We start from the raw sequence: 15193 nt of genomic DNA, 5'->3' as shown, positions 1-15193 counted from the left end.
CACTTTTCCTCCAGAGTGACAAATTAGTCAGATGCTCCAGCACAGTTAGGACCTCATGTGTGCATGTGCCAAGCTGGGAGGAACAAAGGACACTTGCACACTCTGCATGTCTCCCTCTCCCATTGCAGCATGCCGTGTATTTCCACAGCACATCTGTGGTGTGCAGGCAACTACATTGTTGCAAAACCTTTCCTATATTTTTGCAGACATTTCAGAAATATACAAATTGCAATTATTGCCCTGCAGTGTTTGGCCCCCCACATCACTGCTTGATATTATTTATAATAATAATAATAATAACAGTAAGAATAAGAACAGTCAAAATATCAACAGAGGGCAGATATACTTAACCATCGCATACAAGACAACTCTGAGTACATTTGACCAATATTAGCCTCATAGAAACTCTGTTAAAGTTGGAGTAACACTGACCAGAATACTGAGAATTTGAATCAGTAGGCAGAGTTGTTGTCACTTGCTGGGTATTTCTGTGCTTATTCATTCATCTCACTGTATTTTCCTGGAGTGGACCTTGGGTGACTTTATTGAGAAGAATGTTCTTGTTTTATTTTTCTACATTTGTTAATTTTGTTCTGTATTCATTAAATTCCTTTTGGAAAATGATAGGTTTGATGGGCTCAGCAGCAGTTTCATTGCAAACGGTGCCATTTGGTTTATCAGAAAGAAATAGATTATATGTAATTGGTTATTTTACTTGAAAGTCCAGACCAGTAGAAGGTCTTTGTTCTATTCTGTATTTGTCCAAAGTGCAAAAGCAGATGGAAGCAGAGCTGTGTATAGATTTGCTGTTGTGAAAATTGTGCCTCAGGATTGCACTGCCTCAGAGGGTAAGTTAGGACACGAGAGAGAGACAGGGAGAGGGAATGGAAGTACTTCTGAATCAGTCAGTCTTTTTCTTTTTGTCTGCAGTTTTAAATGAATAAAGAGATGATGTCACGAGTGATGAAGAAACGGCAGGCTGACCCCAACGTGGTTCAGCACGTGTGGTCCGCCATTGAAGTCATCCGCAATCAAAAGCAGATTGCAAACATGGACAGGATCTCCAAGTAAGTTTTACATGCCACACAGCATTGCACACTGCACCTTGCACTTCATTTTGGCTCCTCTTTCCTACTCATTTCAGTAGAATGACTGGGGTGGAGCCCTAATGTTATTAGGATAAGTTTCACGGACAACACATGCACTGTCTGCCATTTTAGCTTGTGTTTCTTTCTCTTTTCCACTGAGTTAAATATAAAGATGGAAACTCAATGGCCCCAGAGATCCAGGCTGCATTCTGGAGTTCACTGATGTTTTCCTAAATTTCCCCAAGGGATATTTTCATTTTGTGTTATTGTTTTTCGGGGCATGGTTCTGCTCAGATTTCAGTCTTATTTGAATTCTTAAGTTTTGTGAAAAAACAGCTAATGTTGTAGAGCTTCAAAAAATCCATTTGATCTTTTCTCTGTTTTATTCACTGCAGTTATTCAGCTAACTCAGTAATCCTGCTTCATTATGCAGGCCCCAGTTCATCCTCTATCACTGATAGTTGAACTTGTATCATTGTGTAGTAGCTAATAGTTATTTAGTGAAGCACCCTTACACTGGCTATTGGAAATTAATGAGTGAATAGAATCCTCTTATAGACTAAGCTATATTTATGATTTGATAACTGTCAATATACAATAATGAAATACAAAATTAAATAGTTGTACATATAATTTAACACTGAATGAAAAATACCCATTGTAAGATTGCTTATCACAATGCTGATAATGCGCTTGTCAGTACTTTTATCAACTACTGAGAATCCCTGGCCATGTACTTTAGTAAGGACTGCCTGCTTATAGGAGGGTAGGTACATCTGTCTGGGGCTTTTATAGACCCCTTAAAAGTCGGGAAGCTACATGAAGCAACTGAACATCTAAGATCAGGCAAGGTATCTTGTAAGCTTGTCCTACCGTCCTGAGAAAATCTTCCAGATCCCTACGGTATAACCAAGATATCACCCTCTTTGGCGGCCAGATATATACATGTATTTGGTTTATAAATCTAGCATATACACATATAAAGCCATAAATGCAACAGCCTGACATTTTGTGTATTTAAATAGCTGAGAAAAAAATGTTGAACTGACTCTTTCCTTGTCACAGCGGTCTCCGCAATAACGAAGTGTATACTTCTGTTGCCAAAATACACATGTATGTTTTTGATGACTAGTTAGTGATGCAAATGAGAAGAGGCACAGCTTCTTCATTGTCTCTAACGGGATGTTGGACTCAACCGCTACAAAATCCTCAAATGCAATAGGTATACCCAGTGCTCAAACAGCAGCAAAGATTATTTGTGACATAATTTTTAAAAACTCACAATTCTGTGGCATTCCGCATTTATGTGTATATTCCGTTTCTCAACCCAATTTCTGAGATTCCTTCCACGATTTCCGCAAAACAGAAGATACAAGGCCTGGCTGTGGCCTTTTTTTTTGTTTGGAGAGGGTTAGGTGGTGGGTTTCAGTCTAATTAGATAATTAGCTAATGATAAATGACGATAAATGAGTTTCATCACTTAGCTCGAATTGGGGTGTGGGTTGCCTCATTTTGGTGTAAAAAAAGAAAACAGAGTGAGAGAAGTAAGTCACTCAGCATGAAAATAGCCATCGCTGTGTTATTCTGATTTTTATAATAATGTTCTGCTTTTTTCTGGGGGGGGGGGGGGGGGGTCATTTAAAACTTAATGACATGCCACTAAATTACAAGCTCTCTTTGTCAGCCGCTCACTCACTCGCACACTTTACATGCTTAATCTGTTTTTTTCAAGAGGGGTAATGAATGAGATGAGATGAGTGAGACTGAGTGTGATGAGTGAGACTGAATGTGATGAGTGAGATCAGTTCAAATGAGTGATACTGAGTATGAGTGAGACTGTGAGATCAGTTTAGATGAGTGATACAGAGTGTGATGAGTGAGACTGAGTGAGACTGAATGTGATGAGTGAGGCTGAGTGAGATGAGTGAGATCAGTTCAAATGAGTGATACTGAGTATGAGTGAGACTGTGAGATCAGTTTAGATGAGTGATACAGAGTGTGATGAGTGAGACTGAGTGAGACTGAATGTGATGAGTGAGGCTGAGTGAGATGAGTGAGATCAGTTCAAATGAGTGATACTGAGTATGAGTGAGACTGTGAGATCAGTTTAGATGAGTGAGACTGAGTGTGATGAGTGAGACTGAGTGTGATGAGTGAGATGAGTTTATATGAGTGAGACTGAGTGTGATGAGTGAGACTGAGAGTGATGAGTGCAACTGAATGTTATGAGTGAGATGTTTTTAATTTATTTTTTTTATTTAACCTTTAGTTACCCAGGCTAGGTTCACTGAGCACAGATGCTCTTTTGCAGGAACGCCCTGCTTCACACTCATACACATTCACACCTGGGAGCTGCCCAGTACAACCACAGTCCTCTATTGCTGGCCACTGAGCAGCTCCACTGGAGGGAGAGAACATTTTTTAGCCAATTAAATCAGAGGATGATTAGGTGGCACGTCTTTGCGAGAGCCAGATCTGGGATTTTAGCCAGGACACCGGGGAACCCCCTACTCTTAGCGATAAGTGTCATGGGATCTTTAATGACCACAGTGAGTCAGGACCTCGGTTTAACTCGTCTCATCCGAAAGACGGCATCTCCTACAGCACAGTTTCCCCTGTGATTGAGTTTAGCCAAGTGAGACTGAGAGTGATGAGTGAGACTGAGTGTGATGAATGTGATGAGTGAGACTGAGTGTGATGAGTGAGACTGAGTGTGATGAATGTGATGAGTGAGACTGAGTGTGATGAGTGAGACTGAGAGTGATGAATGTGATGAGTGAGACTGAGTGTGATGAATGTGATGAGACTGAGTGTAATGAATGTGATGAGTGAGACTGAGTGTGATGAGTGAAATGAGTGAGATGAGTGAGATTGAGTTTAGCCGAGTGAGACTGAGTGTGAGGAGTGAGACTGAATGGAATGAGTGCAGTTGACTGGGGCTGAGTGCCTGAGATCTGAAGGAGGTATCTTTGTGGCAGGTACCTGAGCCGCGTGTTCGGCGTGCACCCGAAGGAGACGGCACGGCAGCTCAACCTTGCGGTGAAGGATGGGCTAGTGGTGGAGACCCTCACTGTGGGGTGCAAGGGTTCCAAGGCTGGCATTGAACAAGAGGGGTACTGGCTCCCTGGAGACGAGGTGGTGAGTGGTGTTTGTTTATGTCAAAAAGGCAGTCAGAATGCTTGTGCTATTCATATAGTATGAGAGGTTGCTGCTGGACGATTGTACTTATTTGTACAAAAATGGTTGCAGAGACAATTGTGTTTCTTTGTAAATCACAGTGAAGGACTATTGTTAAATGCATCCAGGCTATAGTGTTGCACATGTGACAAGGCTTCAAAAGGTCTGTCTGCTTAGCAGATAGCGTCTTAATTTTGGGGAGTGGGTTACTCACCTTACATTTATCTTCTTATGCGGAGAGTCTTTACTGAAACAGTTCAGGCTAAGTTCAGCTTGAGAAACCCTACCAGGAGAATGAACCCCACAGCCTTCTGGGAATGAGCCTTAACCACCCCACCACATGGCACAGAGGGACAACACTTTTTCATCACATTCCCACCTAATGTTACTGTGTTTACAAGAGAAAGAATTTGGACCACCATCCAAAAGACCACCATCTATGATGGAAATGGTATCCATGATTTTTAAAAACCTCAATATGCTTGACCAGATAAGATGATATTATTATTATTATTATTATTATTATTATTATTATTATTATTATTGTTGTTGTTGTTGTTGTTGTTGTTGTTGTTGTTGTTATAATAATAATAATAATAATAACAATTATTATTATTATTATTAATAATAATAATAATAATAATAATAATAATAATAATAATAATAATAATAAGGTTCAAGGTTATGTTTATTGTCCCACCAGGGGAAATTTGTTTTGCAGCCAGGGTTCACATGAAGACAAAAGGACAACATCATGACAACATCAACACAATAAAATCACTGAGCTAGTGCAGGGAAATGGAAATTCATACAAAGTATTATTATTATATAGTAGTATTATACATTTATATTTCCTGCTGTTGTTTTATTTTCACAGAAATTACAGTAGATTTATCGTTCCCTTAAATTGTTGCATCCATGTTCTTTTATAAGTCTCCCCATTATAGTGCTCTGACATGTACTGTATTTGTGCTTTTTATTGAATTACTTATTACTAACTACCTTTTTACTGAAACACTTCTATCGAATTGAGGCTTACCACTGTGTCTCTGGCTGCCACTGTGCAGATGGCCTTTAGAAATGGCTGGCAGCTTGAATTACTGAACATACTGTGTGCCTCCCCAAATTAAGTGGCCTTTATATTTGAATTCATGTAATTTCTTCCTGTTTCATCATACATTTGTAATGGCACTTTGGAAGGAAAACCTTTTGTACTTCTACAGCTGTCCAGCAGGGTATGAACCAGTTCATGTTTTGGAGGGAGACCATGCTGACTGGTCTGTTTGGACAGTGACATCATTAACAGCAGACTTGTCCTTGTCACTGTTTCACCTCCTGTTTCAATTCAAATGCTCCCTTTGTGAAATGGGCAAATGGCTTACAATAAACATCTCTCTGTTTGTGACAGGGACAGCCAAGCTACAGTAACTATCTTTTTTGTGACAGGGACAGCCAGGCTCCAGAAAATATCTCTCCTTTAATGAAATGGGAAGCCAGGCTACAGTAAATGCTGATCTCTTTATGAAAAGGATAGGCAGACTACCGTAATACAGCATTGAGCCCTTGCAGTTTCTCACTTTTCAGTATAGTTAATTATGAATGCCAGCATGGTATGACTCATAGATCAATATGAACTCATTTTAGCAGCTTTTTATTATAACTGGACTTGATTATACCTCTACCCAGCTTAATATTTTACCTGCACCTTCAATAAGGTCGAAAGAAAGTGGGCAAAGTTTATGGTCCTGGGTGATTTGACCAGGATCACCTATTGGTCTTTATGTACCCTTAGAAATTTTATGTTTTGTGTACAATAGAAATTTTTACATTGTGCACTATTTCAATTTGAGAGGAATATATGGATCTTTAAATGGCATTATTTACAGTATTTTTTGAATACTTCTGTCTAGATTTTTTTTTTTTTTTTACAAGATACCCATTTATATAGCTGGATATATTACACAATTTGTAATATATAGGAGTTTTTGATTTTTATGAGAACAGAACATTTCACACAGATTGGCAGTTTTTGGCTATTTTGAGGTAATTTTCACTAGGAAGTGTGAGCCTGACCTCCCATCATGATGTAAAGATGTTACATTTTGCATTTTGTTAGTGAAGGGGCAGTGCTGAAATTAAAAGTAATGAAAAATTACGAAACAAGAGAAATTAGGATTGCCTTCCCCTAAACCCCCTTCTCTTGGATTGAACTGAATAATGTCAAGCATTTTTATGTGTTATTGTGTAGAGCGTGATGTGTAGGGAGCATCACACTAACCACTACAGTGAAGTGTGAGTGTACATGGAGGTGCTGTGGTCAGCCCACTTGGGCTGCTGTCCAGGCATGTTGAATAATAACCCCTTCTCCTCCTTTTTTTCATTGGGTGCCTGATAGAACCAATCACATCTAATGCTGCCCTCAGCAATAAATAAAACTAATTTGCCCTTAAATTAGAGTTCACACAATTTCCTTCTATTTCATCATCTTACACTTTTGTGCCTCTATAACTGTCCATTCAGGCGTATACTTTTCTCAAACTTACAAAAAAAATGTGGCACTTTCACTTGCACATTATGTGTTTTATTAATAGGGCTTTACCCAGTGGGTAAAAATGTGGAAATGTTTAATTTTTTATTTTTATTTTTAACAAGATTGTTTAATACTACATAGGATTAAATTCAAATACCCATCTTACTTGACATGTTTATAGCAACCCAATCAAAACACTGCAAATTGTTGTAGCTAAGCTGTATTTGTTCTTATCCTAATAAGGCCGGTCTGTGTGCAAGTTTTTATTTAAGACCAACACAAAGACACCTGATTCTATTTACTAAGGTCTAAATAAATAGTTAAATCGGGTGTTTTAGTGCTGGGCTAAAACAAAAGCATGCACCCACACCGACCCTTTTCAGATAAGTTTGGACACCCCTACTGTAAGCTAAACACTAGGGGTGGAGTTCACCAAACGGGTGCAGTTTAAATCCCTGCGTCTACTCACACAGTCTGTACTAATATCAAGCTAAGCCTGCTGTGATGAGTAAAGTCTAATCTCAGCTCACAAAACCACAGCTCTGTCTGTTGTATGAATGACAGACCTATGACTGAGCCAATGAGATACCTTTGTGCTTTTGGGAAGATTTTGTATTTGACACACACCAGCTAGACTCAGTTTGAGATCTCCCATTCTGGTGCTGAACTGGTAGTGGTAAAATGTTTTGGGTTCACAGGTGTTAGAAGCTAACTGTTTGCTGCTGTTGCAGATGCTGGAAGGTGTGCTGGCTGCCCAGGCTGTGCTAAAATGTGCTGATTTGTCTGTTCTAGAGGAATCAAATCCTTCAGTTCAAATTAGAAACAGTGTTCCACACTGGGTACACATTGAGGCACGGTTGGTTTCCCTGTTGATGTGTGCAGCAGCTGTTCTCAAGTTAGGTGGGCGATTAATTGATCAGCATGGGTAATTAACCAATGAGCCCAGTCATTATATCAATAAATGTCATCAGTAAGTTTATAATGTGGGTTCAGCACCCCTTTAAGCAAGATTACTACATACAGCAGGTGCTATCAGAAACAATAAAAATATTGCTATGCATATGATTTGTGCAATACCAGTTCAATCAAATGTCAAGAAAGCACAAGCTTTTCAATTCAAGGAGAGTTTATTACCAAAGTGAATTTTAGATCTCCCTTCAACAATCCATGTCTAACTTTTTCTGCCATGCAGGAGTAGTCACACCTGACCTCTGGGTTTAGATTTATGTGTGATTGGTGTGCCTCCTATCAGCTTTGACTCTGCAGTTTTTGTGTGGGATTTCGCCCGGATTTCTGGTGTACTCCACCCCTGGACACTCGCTTTCCCCGCAGTATCAGAGAGGATGAGTTCCTCCCCCCAGTAACGATTAGGTGTAGCTCTCATGTCAGGTCCATAGCACATCTGAGGAATGCCACAGGCTTTTAAACAGTGTTTTCTGGATCGCTTGCTATCACAGGACCCGGAAGCTGAAGAAAGAAAGGTAAGGGTGCATCGGTTTTTTTTAAATCAGTTTCTTCTACTAACATGGTCATTTCGTGACAAACTGGCACGTGTGCTCTGTGCAGCCCTGCTGTTGATTCAACTTGATCTCTTTGCCAAATGTGAAAATAGACTGGGTGGAAATAAATACAGCTCAATTTGTTCCATAAGTGCCCATGGTGCAATTTGTCAATGTTCAGCCCCCAAGGTCCATTTTCACATTATAATATGAATACCTTCATAGTTCCCAGATCCTTTTCTTTTTTCGTTGAACTGCTGCATTAATTGATTAGCATTGATCAATCATAAATAAAAGGAATGTTCCAACTTACCACTGTATGCCACTTTGGCCTTAGCTTTGAGTAATATATATAGTTATGCCATTTCTGTTTTTAGTGGAATTAATTCATAACTACCTCTACCTCTTAGTGATGTATAAAAAAAATGGAATTGCTCACTCAAGGACAATATGCTGTGTTGCTCAGCTAAATGCCCTTTCCCCTTTTAGTAGAAGGTGTAAATTTCTGAAACGCCTTCAACTCAAATTGACCACATCTTTGCCAACCTTGAAGAGCTGAACCAATCAGGATGCTTACATAAATCAGTTACCTGCAAAGCAATAGACAGGCTAAACATTGGCAGCAATAGCAAGTCTCTTTAAACTTCCAAAGCAGTGCCTCCGAGTACTCATGACTAATTTGTTGCGGAATGGCCCAGTGTTGATTTATGACTTTTAAAATATCTGCTCGCTACTCATCTGTAAAGTTGCTTAAAACACAATAAAGATGACTAAACAATTTATAGGTCTGGTTTTTTAAAAGAGTTTTCCTATTTTTTTCATGTTTATTTTCCTTTCTTGAAGCAACTCAAATCAGTCTCACTGTGTTAAACCAATTAGCATTGCTTCAGGAATCATAATCTTTTCTTCACGATAAACACACATAATGCTCACTGTAACCCTCACTATGTGTGAAATATACCAACAAAGGTTTGTAGCAAGCATATATAAGTGAAAGTTCTTAGTGTTGCTTGTGGAAATAGATTGAATAGTTTTCCTAATAGTAGTTTGTGAATGGTAGTTTGTGAAGAATGTTCTGTGTGTGTTTGTGTGTATGTTTGTGTGCCCACGTGTGTGTGTGTGTGTGTGTGCGCGCTGTGAACTCTCTCAGCCAACGGGGGGTTGAGTGACGGAAGAACCAGCACGGTGAGGCAGAGGTAGTGTTTAACAAAAAAGGTCTTTAATAATTATAATGAGTGGGGGTAGAGGTAGGGGGAGCCAAAAACAACTAAAAAGTCTTCCCGGTCGGGGTATCAGTGTTCCGCTCCAGGTCTTCACAGCCTCTTCTGGAGAAAAACGAAAAAAAGAAGTAGGTTAAGGGGGGACAGGGCGTGGTCAGCCCGATCCGGGTCCGGTTCCGGTTCCTTCCTGGTGATCCTCCGTTTCAACTGAGTTGGCCCACGGCCGCTTCCAGTCTCTTCCTGGTGTAGAGTCGTCCGGCGTGGCTACGACGGAAGCCCCAGCAACTCTCCCCTTCCTTGGGTTGTGCTGCTCTATATAAGCCTGCCTGCTCGTTAGTACAAGCAGCTTCAGGTGGGCGCCGGCAGCCAATCCCGCAAGCAGCTTCAGGTGTGTGGCAGAGTGGAAAATTCCACCTACCTTCCCTCTGCTGCAGCCCTGTCCATGGTGCTGCCGGTTGTCGCCTCAGTTGGTCTGCCGGGGGCTGTCCAGGGTCCTGAACGTCTCTAGACAGGGGTTTGCTAGGTACTGCCCACTCACCACTTTTCCCAGCGGCCGCCGGTGTCGATGGGCTCGGCCGTCCTGGTGGTCTCGTGGGGAGCACCGATAAGGGATCGGGGCGCCACATACCCCTTCCCTCAGCTCCATGCCGTTCCCTGGAGCGCCCGTCCATAGGCATTCCTCCCGTCTGGACAGGGCATCAGCATTCCCGTGTAGCTTCCCGGCTCGATGTTCCACCCTGAATCGGAAAGACTGTAGCCCCAGAAACCACCTAGTAACACGGGCGTTACTATCTTTATTCACTGCCATCCATTTGAGTGGGGCATGGTCAGTGATCAGTACAAACTCCCTACCCAGTAAGTAGTACCGCAACTTGTCCATCGCCCATTTGACAGCTAAACATTCTTTTTCAACTGTGGCATAGTTACGCTCATGTTTTAAGAGCTTACGGCTGATGTACGTTACCGGATGCTCGGCCCCCTCCCGGATCTGTGAGAGAACGGCTCCTATCCCCACAATGGAAGCGTCCGTTTGGAGTACGAAGGTCTGATCGAAGACCGGAGTCACCAGAACCGGTTCGCTGCAGAGGGCTTGTCGCAGGGTTTCGAAGGCACCGTCAGCTTCCTCCGTCCAGCCGACTCGGTTGCTTCGACTCTTGGAAGTCAAGTCATGCAGGGGGGCTGCTATGGCGGCAAAATTTGGAATGAATTGACGGTAATACCCAACTAAGCCCAGGAAGGTTCTCACCTGCTTTTGCGTCTGGGGCTTGGGCCACGTCGCGATGGCTTCCACCTTGGTGGATTGGGGTTTCACACACCCTCTTCCGACGGTGTATCCCAAGTAATCCGCCTCCTCCAATCCCAGGCGGCATTTGGTTGCGTTGGCCATCAGGCCGGCCTCCCGGAGGGCCCCCAGCACCGCCTCTAGCCTGCCCAAGTGGGTTCTCCAATCTGCACTGTGGACCACGATGTCGTCCAGGTACGCCGCCGCATACTCCTGATGAGGCCGGAGGATCTGATCCATGAGCCGCTGGAAGGTTGCCGGGGCTCCGTGGATCCCAAACGGTAGGACCCGGTACTGGAAGAGACCATCCGGCGTCACAAAGGCCGTCTTCTCCTTGGCCTGGGGGGAAAGGGGAACTTGCCAATACCCACGGGTGAGATCCAACGTGCTGAGGAATCGAGCTGGTCCCAGCCTCTCGATCAGCTCATCGACCCTGGGCATGGGGTAAGCGTCAAAACGTGAGATCTCATTTAGCTTCCTGAAGTCATTGCAAAACCGCAGGCTCCCGTCGGGTTTGGGGACAATGACTATTGGGCTGCTCCACGAGCTGCGGGACTCTTCAATGATCCCCATCTCTAACATTTGCCTGACCTCTTCCCGGATGGTATCACGCTGGGCCTCAGGGATCCGGTACGGCCTCAGCCTAACCTTCTTTCCGGGTTCTGTGGTGATGTGGTGGGCTATGATGGAGGTCCGGCCTGGGAGCTTCGAGAACACATCCCGATTCCGTTCCAGAAGTTCTCGGAGATCTTGGATCTGGTGGCCCGTCAGCTGCTTTCCCATCATTACCTCAGGGGTGCCCTGCGGGGAGACGTGAGCAGATAGGGCCTGTGCCGGCGGTTGTTCAGTTTCATACCAACGTTTTAACAAGTTTATGTGGTATATTTGGGTTTGACGGCGGCGTCCCGGTTGGCTGACTTTATAGTTGACAGGCCCGGTTCTCTCAACCACTTCGTATGGCCCGTGCCATTTAGCCAAAAATTTACACTCGTGGGTGGGGACTAAGACCATCACTTTATCGCCCGGCTGGAATTCTCTCACCTGAGCTCCGCGATTGTATACCCGGGCCTGGGCCTGCTGTGCCTGCTGCATGTTTTCCCGGACCATGGGCCAGATCTGGGCCATCCGTCAGTGCATCTGCTCCACGTGCTCGATGACCGAGCTATGTCGCGAAGGTTGGCGCTCCCATGTTTCCTTGGCCAGGTCCAACAATCCTCGGGGTCGCCGCCCATACAGCAGCTCAAATGGTGAAAACCCTGTAGACGCCTGAGGTACTTCACGAATGGCAAACATGAGGTATGGTAACAGTTGGTCCCAGTCTTTACCATCTATTTCGATCATTTTTCTCATCATCTGTTTCAAGGTATGGTTAAACCGCTCTACCAACCCGTCGGTCTGCGGGTGATAGACGGAAGTCCTCACCTGCTTCACCTTCAGCAGGTGGCACATCGCCTTCATTACGGTGGACATGAAGCAGGACCCCTGGTCGGTGAGTATCTCCGACGCGATACCCACCCGGCTGAACAGCAGGAACAGTTCTCGGGCTACAGCTTTCCCGGTGGCCGTCCGCAACGGAATGGCTTCTGGGAACCGGGTAGCGTAGTCCATGATGACCAGGATATATTTGTGCCCCCGGCTGGACCTTGGAAGGGGGCCCACGATGTCCATGGCGATGCGGTGGAAGGGGACCTCTATGATGGGTAGAGGGATCAGGGGGTTTTTATACTTCACCTTGGGGCTGTGGAGCTGGCACTCAGCACAGTGGCGACAGTACTCCTCGACGGCCCTCTTCACTCCGGGCCAGTAGAACCGTGCGATTATGCGCTCATATGTCTTCTCCGATCCCAAGTGGGCCCCCAGGAGGTGGGTGTGGGCGAGGTACAGGACCTTTGAAATGTAAGTCTTGGGGACTAACAGCTGGTTAACCATCTCTTCCTTGACCTGGGATACTCTATATAATAACCCCTGCTCACTCATAAAATATGGGTAGGTTGTTTCACTTACCCCCGGTAGTAACTGCCCATCGATCTTCTGGACGTCCCTCCAGGCCTGTGTCAGGTTGGGATCCTGCAGCTGCGCGGTTCCAAAGCGACCCTGCTCCCCGGTCTGGCTCCCTGGCTGTGGTGCAAACTCAGTGAAGGTCTCATCCGAGCCTACCTCCTCCAGGCCGACGGGGTTCTCGGCTACGGCCTCTGATGCGGTGGCGGTGGTCTCCTTAGTACGGCCGGTTTGCGGCCTCCCCTCACCCGCAGCATCCGTCGGTCCTGCCTGGTTGTCCCCCGAGAGGCCAGCCCAGGCCGGTTGAGTACCCCCTTCGGTGTGCTGGGGTCGCCTCTTCTGGGGTCTGCGCCTGCCCTCTGGTTCGAGGTTCGCTGGAGACTCCTTCCAGTACCTACCAAATACAGCACAGTCCCGGCCCACCAGTCCAGGGACGGGCAGGTTCTCCACGACTCCTGCCCGGACGGCCACCGAGCCTCGGGGGGTGGTCATCATAATGTCAGCCGTGAAATACTGCTTAGTGTCCCCGTGAATACAGGCCACGGCAATTGCCTTACCTCGGGAGTCCCCCGCAAACTCCGGCCGAATGAGGGTCACCATACTGCCCGAGTCAAGTAGGGCCTCGGTATCCCGTCCGCCGATGGTTACCGGAAATGTTGGGGCTCTGGCTCCCTCATGTGCCCAGCAGGTGGTGATGTATCGGCACGGGAACACCGGGGGCTCCGACGTATCTGCGGTGGGCATGGGCTCATCCCGGTCGGGGCAATCCCGGGCAAGGTGACCTTCTCTTCCACAGGTACAGCACCTGCGTCTTTCCGGGGGTCCCCTTGGGGGCGCTGTAGGGCGCCCAAGCGGTCGCGGCTCCAGGGGTTCAGCCATTCTCCGGGCGGGGCCTTTCTCCAGCCTGTATCCCCCGGCTGTCCCTCTTACCGTGTCGGGTCGGCTGGTCCGCAGCATCTCCTGCGTGACCTGGTGATTCTCCAATAGGGCAATTAATAGTTCTAGTGTTCGGGGGCCCTGTTGGGCAACATACCTCTTCGCATCCGGGGGCAGGGCCCGGATGCACCGGTCCAGCACCACTCGATCCAATAGGGCGGGACCATCTCCTTCCACCAGCCAGCTCCGGGTGATGCGGCTCAGGGCTGTCACTTGGGCTCTCGCTGGCTGGCTGGGGCTATAGGCCCACTGGTGGAACCGCTGGGCTTTAGCCGGCAAGCTATAGCCATACTGCGCCAGAATGGCTGCTTTGAGGTGGTTGTAGTTGGCGGCCTCTGCATCGGTCAGGTCCCGGCAGGCTTTCTGGGCCTCCCCGATCAGAAACGGCGCCAAGATGCCCCCCCAGTCTCCCCGGGCCCAGCCTTCTCGGTGGGCGGTACGTTCAAACAACTCGAGGTAGGCTTCTACGTCATCCTCAGGAGTCATTTTTGTCAGTACATCCCGCGGCGTCAGTTTGTTCTCTGACGGGCGGGTGACCAGGGCCGCCATGGCTGCCTCCAGCGTCTTCTGCGTCTGCAGCACAGCCTTAATGGCCTCCTCCATTTTACAAAAAAAAATTTTTTTTTTTTTTTTTTTTTTTTTTTTTTTAATTTTTTTTTTTTTTTTAGAGCTGGTTTCTGTCTGGTTCCGTCACCCCGTAGCGTGGAGTTAGCATGCCCGCATCCTCCACCATGTGTGAACTCTCTCAGCCAACGGGGGGTTGAGTGACGGAAGAACCAGCACGGTGAGGCAGAGGTAGTGTTTAACAAAAAAGGTCTTTAATAATTATAATGAGTGGGGGTAGAGGTAGGGGGAGCCAAAAACAACTAAAAAGTCTTCCCGGTCGGGGTATCAGTGTTCCGCTCCAGGTCTTCACAGCCTCTTCTGGAGAAAAACGAAAAAAAGAAGTAGGTTAAGGGGGGACAGGGCGTGGTCAGCCCGATCCGGGTCCGGTTCCGGTTCCTTCCTGGTGATCCTCCGTTTCAACTGAGTTGGCCCACGGCCGCTTCCAGTCTCTTCCTGGTGTAGAGTCGTCCGGCGTGGCTACGACGGAAGCCCCAGCAACTCTCCCCTTCCTTGGGTTGTGCTGCTCTATATAAGCCTGCCTGCTCGTTAGTACAAGCAGCTTCAGGTGGGCGCCGGCAGCCAATCCCGCAAGCAGCTTCAGGTGTGTGGCAGAGTGGAAAATTCCACCTACCTTCCCTCTGCTGCAGCCCTGTCCATGGTGCTGCCGGTTGTCGCCTCAGTTGGTCTGCCGGGGGCTGTCCAGGGTCCTGAACGTCTCTAGACAGGGGTTTGCTAGGTACCGCCCACTCACCACTTTTCCCAGCGGCCGCCGGTGTCGATGGGCTCGGCCGTCCTGGTGGTCTCGTGGGGAGCACCGATAAGGGATCGGGGCGCCACAGCGCATGTGTGCGTGCGTG

General features: G+C 46.3%; 2 protein-coding genes across 5 annotated transcripts in view; one reads left to right on the top strand and one right to left on the bottom strand.

Annotated features, from left to right (window-relative positions):
* Positions 1–15193, top strand: part of LOC118226409 (zinc finger MYND domain-containing protein 11-like) — a 57353-nt gene that overhangs the window by 22401 nt on the left and 19759 nt on the right. For 2 of the 3 annotated variants that reach the window (XM_035416001.1, XM_035416002.1), the window contains 3 exons: positions 931–1067; positions 4067–4226; positions 8253–8276. In XM_035416001.1, the coding sequence (XP_035271892.1) occupies positions 937–1067; positions 4067–4226; positions 8253–8276 (315 nt within the window). In that variant the 5' untranslated portion in view covers positions 931–936. Of the gene's footprint in view, positions 1–930; positions 1068–4066; positions 4227–8252; positions 8277–15193 lie in introns of those variants that run through there. The other variant, XM_035416003.1, reaches the window with a different exon arrangement.
* LOC118226410 lies at positions 9599–14390 on the bottom strand. 2 transcript variants are annotated; one of them, XM_035416005.1, is made up of 2 exons: positions 12801–14390; positions 9599–9619 (listed from the first exon to the last, which is right to left on the bottom strand). In XM_035416005.1, exons 1-2 carry the CDS (start codon positions 14331–14333, stop codon positions 9608–9610), a joined length of 1545 nt encoding a protein of 514 aa, XP_035271896.1. In that variant the 5' UTR covers positions 14334–14390; the 3' UTR covers positions 9599–9607. The 2 variants fall into 2 exon arrangements, with proteins under 2 accessions (XP_035271896.1, XP_035271895.1); XM_035416004.1 differs by lacking the exon at positions 9599–9619 and adding an exon at positions 12201–12487.

Source organism: Anguilla anguilla, chromosome 4 (genome assembly GCF_013347855.1).
Source record: "Anguilla anguilla isolate fAngAng1 chromosome 4, fAngAng1.pri, whole genome shotgun sequence".
In the NCBI taxonomy this organism is placed as follows: domain Eukaryota; kingdom Metazoa; phylum Chordata; class Actinopteri; order Anguilliformes; family Anguillidae; genus Anguilla; species Anguilla anguilla.
The sequence above is the reverse complement of the archived record's forward strand: the minus strand, read 5'-3'. Positions and strand labels throughout refer to the sequence as shown.